The 5,598-nt window shown below is 46.9% G+C and overlaps 1 protein-coding gene across 1 annotated transcript in view; it reads left to right on the top strand.

Annotated features, from left to right (window-relative positions):
* LOC103262445 (RNA-binding protein 5) overlaps positions 1 to 4,725 on the top strand; it is a 29,326-nt gene extending 24,601 nt beyond the window's left edge. Inside the window, 6 exon segments of the mRNA XM_008060060.2 lie at positions 1,341 to 1,437; positions 1,440 to 1,502; positions 2,127 to 2,276; positions 2,360 to 2,431; positions 3,812 to 3,991; positions 4,636 to 4,725. Coding sequence (XP_008058251.2) covers positions 1,341 to 1,437; positions 1,440 to 1,502; positions 2,127 to 2,155 — 189 coding nt within the window. The 3' untranslated portion in view covers positions 2,156 to 2,276; positions 2,360 to 2,431; positions 3,812 to 3,991; positions 4,636 to 4,725.
* Positions 4,726 to 5,598: the final 873 nt, after the last annotated feature.

Raw genomic sequence — 5,598 nt, 5'->3', positions numbered from 1 at the left:
TTACAGGCATGCACTACCACGCCTGGCTGATATTTTGATTTATTATAGAGATCAGGTCTCACTGCCCAGGCGGGTCTCGAACCCGCGGGCTCAGGCGACCACTCACCTCAGCCTCCCAAAGGTGCGGGATTACAGGCTGAGCCACTGAGCCCGGCTGTATATACCTTTTAAAAAGGAAAAAACTAGCCAGGATCAGCAACTCAGCCTGTAATCCCACGCTTTGGGAGGCTGAGGTGAGTGGATTGCCTGAGCCCACAGGTTCGAGACCCACCTAGGCAACTTGGCGAGACTTCATCTCTACAATAAATCAAAAAATTAGCTGGGCGTGGTAGCGCGCGTTTGTAGTTCCAGCTACTTGGAAGGCTGAGGCGGAAGGATCTCCAGAGCCCAGCAGGTTGAGGCTGCGGTGGCCGGGAGCGTGCTGCTGCACTCCAGTCTGGGCGACAGAGTGAGACTCCAACTCAAAAAAAAAAAAACAACTTTCACAGTCCATAAATAAATATTTATGACCAAGAGCTGTATATATAGAAGAATAAAGTAAATATTTGGAACAGAGCTTGTGGTTTCTTAGGTTGTAAAGGGTGAAGCTGTGTGCAACTTGCCTGAGCAGTCCAAGCGAGCCTCTGCACAGCTCTTCCACTTCTCTGGCTTGTAATGTCTAGCCATTTCCCTGTCGGTTTCCTTAGTGGCCTTAGAAGTTGTGACATCTGTGTCTTTTACCCATACCTGAAGAACCATAGCAGGCACTACCTCCTGGGTCCCCATTGAGCAGGTGGAGTGAGTGACTAGGGAATAAAGGATAAGAGAGGATAGAATAGGTGACCTCTCTCCTCAGTTGCAGTTCCTGTTGAGCTCGGGTTTCTTTATCAACACCTTCTAGGCTCCAAAGCTAATGTTCATGCCATATGTCTATTTGCCTGGGTGTCTGAGGGATCCTACATGGATGAGCCCAGTGATGACTGTTAACTGATTATCATGGAGGATGTGTGATCTCCATGACACATCTGCCTGTTCTGGCTACCTGGTTTGCATAAAACAGTGCAACACATTGCCCTTTGGGTGCCCTCTAGGCTGACAGGGATTAAATTAATGGGAACTAGACTCTTGAGAAGAAACAATATTCTACTTTTACCCTGGAAGTTTCACACCTCTGCTAGCTGGTTTATCATACTCACCTATACCAATGTATACCAAGGATCTTTTCTGGGCTGGAAATAATCACTAGTCCACAGCATATTTTATTAATTTTTTTTGTGACAAAAGAAAACTCTGGCCTGCTTTTTGCTGACAAAATATTGACATAGCAGAAAGTCTGCATTATTTTATTTTTTTTCTTCCAGTACTACTATAATTCCTTAACACAGCAGTACCTTTACTGGGATGGGGAGAAGGAGACCTACGTACCAGCTGCAGAATCTAGCTCCCACCAGCAGGCAGGCCTGCCTCCTGCAAAAGAGGGCAAGGAGAAGAAGGAGAAACCCAAGAGCAAAACAGCCCAACAGGTAAGAATATGACCTAAGAAGCACTGAGGCCATTTCCACAGAGCCAGTGGCGAGTTAGAAGTTACCTATCGGGTGCAATGTGCTCAGGTGAGGTTGGTGGGCATACCTTAAATCCCCCACTTCTTCCCTGCTATACAGTATATCCATGTCACCAAAAAACTATTTGTACTGTACTCGCTAAAGCTATTGAAATTAAAAAGACACATGTCCCTTGTCATTTGGGAAAAAAAAAAAAAAAGAATATGACCTAACCAGGGGATCCATCATTGGGCTTAATTCTTAGTTTTAAGTTACAGCATTTATGCCAGCTTTATTTTGATTCTTAAAAACTGAGCTGCACGTTCTATTTGCATTAAGTTCTTAGAGCATTTTGCAGTTGTGTATTGTTACCATACACTGTCTGTCAGTTTGCCTGTGTACTTAGGGGAAAAAATCCTGGAAGTCTCAAAGGCTTTCCAGCAGTATTCATGAATGACTTTGGTTATATGTAATAGCAATTTATGGAAGTATTTGTGGGTAAAAGTAAGGGTTTTGTTACAGGGCATGTGGTTGAGATAAGATTCTTCGTGACTCTGTCATGGCACAGAGGACTAAAGTATTTTTGGTGGTGTTGTTTGACATTAGATCGCCAAAGACATGGAACGCTGGGCTAAGAGTTTGAATAAGCAGAAAGAAAATTTTAAAAACAGCTTTCAACCTGTCAATTCCTTGAGGGAAGAAGAAAGGAAGGAATCTGCTGCTGCAGATGCTGGCTTTGCTCTCTTTGAGAAGAAGGTAATAGTTGCAGGAATAACCAGTACTTCATGATGGGAGCTTATGTGAAACTTGAGACTTATGGTTGGTTCTCTGTCTCCCAGGGAGCCTTAGCTGAAAGGCAGCAGCTCATCCCAGAATTGGTGCGAAACGGAGATGAGGAGAATCCCCTCAAAGTAAGGAAGTACCACCAGTGTTTAAAAGATCATACTGTGGTTTCTGTTTCACTTTGAGTCTCAGCTGCATCCTGGTTGATGTGAATTCTGCTTAAAACTGGATGTGGGGCTGGGCGCAGTGGCTCATGCCTATAATCCCAGCACTTTGGGAGACTGAGGTGAGAGGATTGCCTTAGCCCACCCTGGGCAACTTGACAAGACCTCATCTGTACAATAAATAAAAAAATTACCCAGGCGTGGTTGTGCACACCTATAGTCCCATCTACTTGGAAGGCTGAGGAATAAGGTCGAGGTTGCAGTGGCTGTGAGCATGCCACTGCACTCCAGCCCGAGCAACACAGTGAGACTCCAAATCAAAAAAAAAAAAACTGAATGTGGGTTGTTCAAGAACAGCCTGAGCAATATGGCAAGACCTTATCTCTACAATAAATCAAAAAAATTAGCTGGTCATGGTGGCACGTGCCTGTGGTTCCAGGTATTTGGAAGGCTGAGGCGGAAGGATCACCTTAGCCCAGTAGGTCAAGGCTGTGGTGACTGTGAGCGTGCCACTGCACTCCAGCCTGGGCAATAGAGTAAAACTATGACTAAAAAAAAAAAACAAAATTGGATGTGGTCACTATCAGTGGGCATTTGGAACAGTTTCTGCACACACAATCCACGTTCAGGGCTTATCTATGTGTGAGAGCAATTGAGATGGAGCAGTGGAAGAAGCTTCGGGGTTTCAAGGGATGGATGGGGTGGGGGACGCTGTTAGGCCCAGGACCTACCCCTGGGCAAGCCAGAGGCGGGGTGTTGAGGGTGGGGGGTGCCGGGAGCATGGTTGGGCCCACTGGGGCAGTGGCCCAGACCTCCCACCAGGGATGAGGTCAGGAGGAGTTGCCGAGAGGGCTTCCAGGAGTAGGCGATGTGGAGCAGCGTCCTCTGTTCTCTCACCCCTGGATCTCAACGCCTGCCGTGTGAAAAAAAAAGGAATAGAAAAAAGCCCCAATTCCTAAGCTCAGTTAATTGAGTTTCATTGCCTCTGTGAATAGAGTTTTAATGGTCTGGAAAGAGAAAATTAGGACAAGAAAAAATGCACATTGCTTGATAGATACAAGTCTGGGTGAACCATTACTCTGATCTATTGTACTTGGGATTTTTATACATGGTCAGTAGTTTGAAAACAGTCATCCAGGAACCCACATCTTGGGCCTCCAAGAAGGTTGGTACTAGGAGGGTGTCAGGCCCAACACTCAAGATCCTGACTGCTCCATACGGTTAATGACATGTGATTCACTATTGAATTGTGACAGTGTAATAAGAATTCTCCAGGTATATAGACATTGCTATCTTCCTGTTATACTTGCTATCTTCCAATGACCCGCCTCCTTTTTTCCCCAGAGAGGTCTAGTTGCTGCTTACAGTGGTGACAGTGACAATGAGGAGGAGCTGGTGGAGAGACTTGAGAGTGAGGAAGAAAAGCTCGCCGACTGGAAGAAGATGGCCTGCCTGCTATGCCGGCGCCAGTTCCCAAACAAAGATGCCCTGGTCAGGCACCAGCAACTCTCCGACCTACACAAGGTATCCATGTTTCTCTGCTGATAAGGGGGGTGGGGACTAGGGGGAAGTCTCAGGGGTAGGGGAGGTGGTGAGACCATGTGAGTATGCTGACTCTTGTGAAAGTTTAGTAAATATCTGCTGTTGAATGATTGCCTTATAGAAAGCTATTCTAGATTATAGAGTGGAGAGGAGCATGGCAGCTCCACACACATCAAACTCTGGGTTTTGTTTTGTTTTGTTTTGTTTTTTTGAGTTGGAGTCTCTCACTCTGTCGCCCAGACTGGAGTGCAGTGGCCACTCCCAGCCACCGCAGCCTCGACTTGCTGGGCTCTGGCAATCCTTCCGCCTCAGCCTTCAAGTAGCCGGAACTACAGGCACGCGCTACCACGCCTGGCTAATTTTTTATTTATTGTAGAGATGAGGTCTCACCAAGTTGCCCAGGTGGGTCTTGAATCCGCGGGCTCAGGTAATCCACTCGCCTCAGCTTCCCAAAGGCGCGGGATTACAGGCTGAGCCACCAAGCCCAGTTAAGCTCTGGTTTTTGTGCAGTTGTGTATTATGGGTTGGGCTTTGGCTCTTAGAATACAATAACTGTTGCTGATGTTATGACATTTCAAATTAGGATCATCTAAATTCTTACTATTTCTGTAAAATCTTTTATACAGCAAAACATGGACATCTACCGACGATCCAGGCTGAGTGAGCAGGAGCTGGAAGCCTTGGAGCTGAGGGAGAGAGAGGTGAATGGGAGACAGTGTGCCACAAGAAGAGTATATTGGGATATCTTCCTTCAGCTTTTATTTGTAGCACTGAGTTCCAGGTCCTGGGGACAGGATGGAAGGATTTGTCACACACTTGTTACCCAGCCTTCATAGCTCACGTAGACTAGACTCCCCAGGTTATGTGTGCTTTGCCTCACTCTATCCCTTCATCATGAGGCTGCACATAACGGAAGAAGCCCACCGTTCACAGACTGCTCACAGGTCCTGAATACCAAATGCTCACTGACTGGTGAAGTATACTGAATTTTTTTTTTTTTTTTTGAGTTGGAGTCTCACTCTGTCGCCCAGACTGGAGTGCAGTGGCATAATTCCGGCCACCGCAGCCTCAACCTGCTGGGCTCCAGGGATCCTTCCACCTCAGCCTTCCAAGTAGCTGGAACTACAGGCGCACACCACCACGCCCAGCTATTTTTTTTTTATTTTTTTTTATTGTAGAGATGAGGTCTCGCAAAGTTGCCCAGGTGGGTCTCAAACCCACGGGCTCAGGCAGTCCACTCACCTCAGCCTCCCAAAGCGCGGGATTACAGGCTGAGCCACCGAGCCTGGCTCTGAATTTTGTTGAGGAGAGAGTGCTCTTGTTTGGACTGGCCAGGAAACCCTTCATGGGCAATGAGGAGGCTTCAAATTAGTTCCAGAGGATAGCAGGGCATAAGATGATTACAGGTGATAGGGAAGGAAAGGGTGGGGTGGGGTGGGGTAGGCTGGGGATGGCAAGCGGGTCTGGGGACAAAGGCAGAATATCAGTAATGAGCAAGCATTTTATGCTGGTAGTTAATGAGTTAAGCTGGGGGCCAAGCAGGTAGGGTTTTGAATGCAAATATTACTTTAGGTCTTTGGCAGGCTGTA

This window comes from Carlito syrichta, unplaced genomic scaffold, assembly GCF_000164805.1.
Source record: "Carlito syrichta isolate Samal-C Ts95f unplaced genomic scaffold, Tarsius_syrichta-2.0.1 Scaffold304507, whole genome shotgun sequence".
In the NCBI taxonomy this organism is placed as follows: domain Eukaryota; kingdom Metazoa; phylum Chordata; class Mammalia; order Primates; family Tarsiidae; genus Carlito; species Carlito syrichta.
This window is presented reverse-complemented; position numbering and strand designations above follow the sequence as displayed.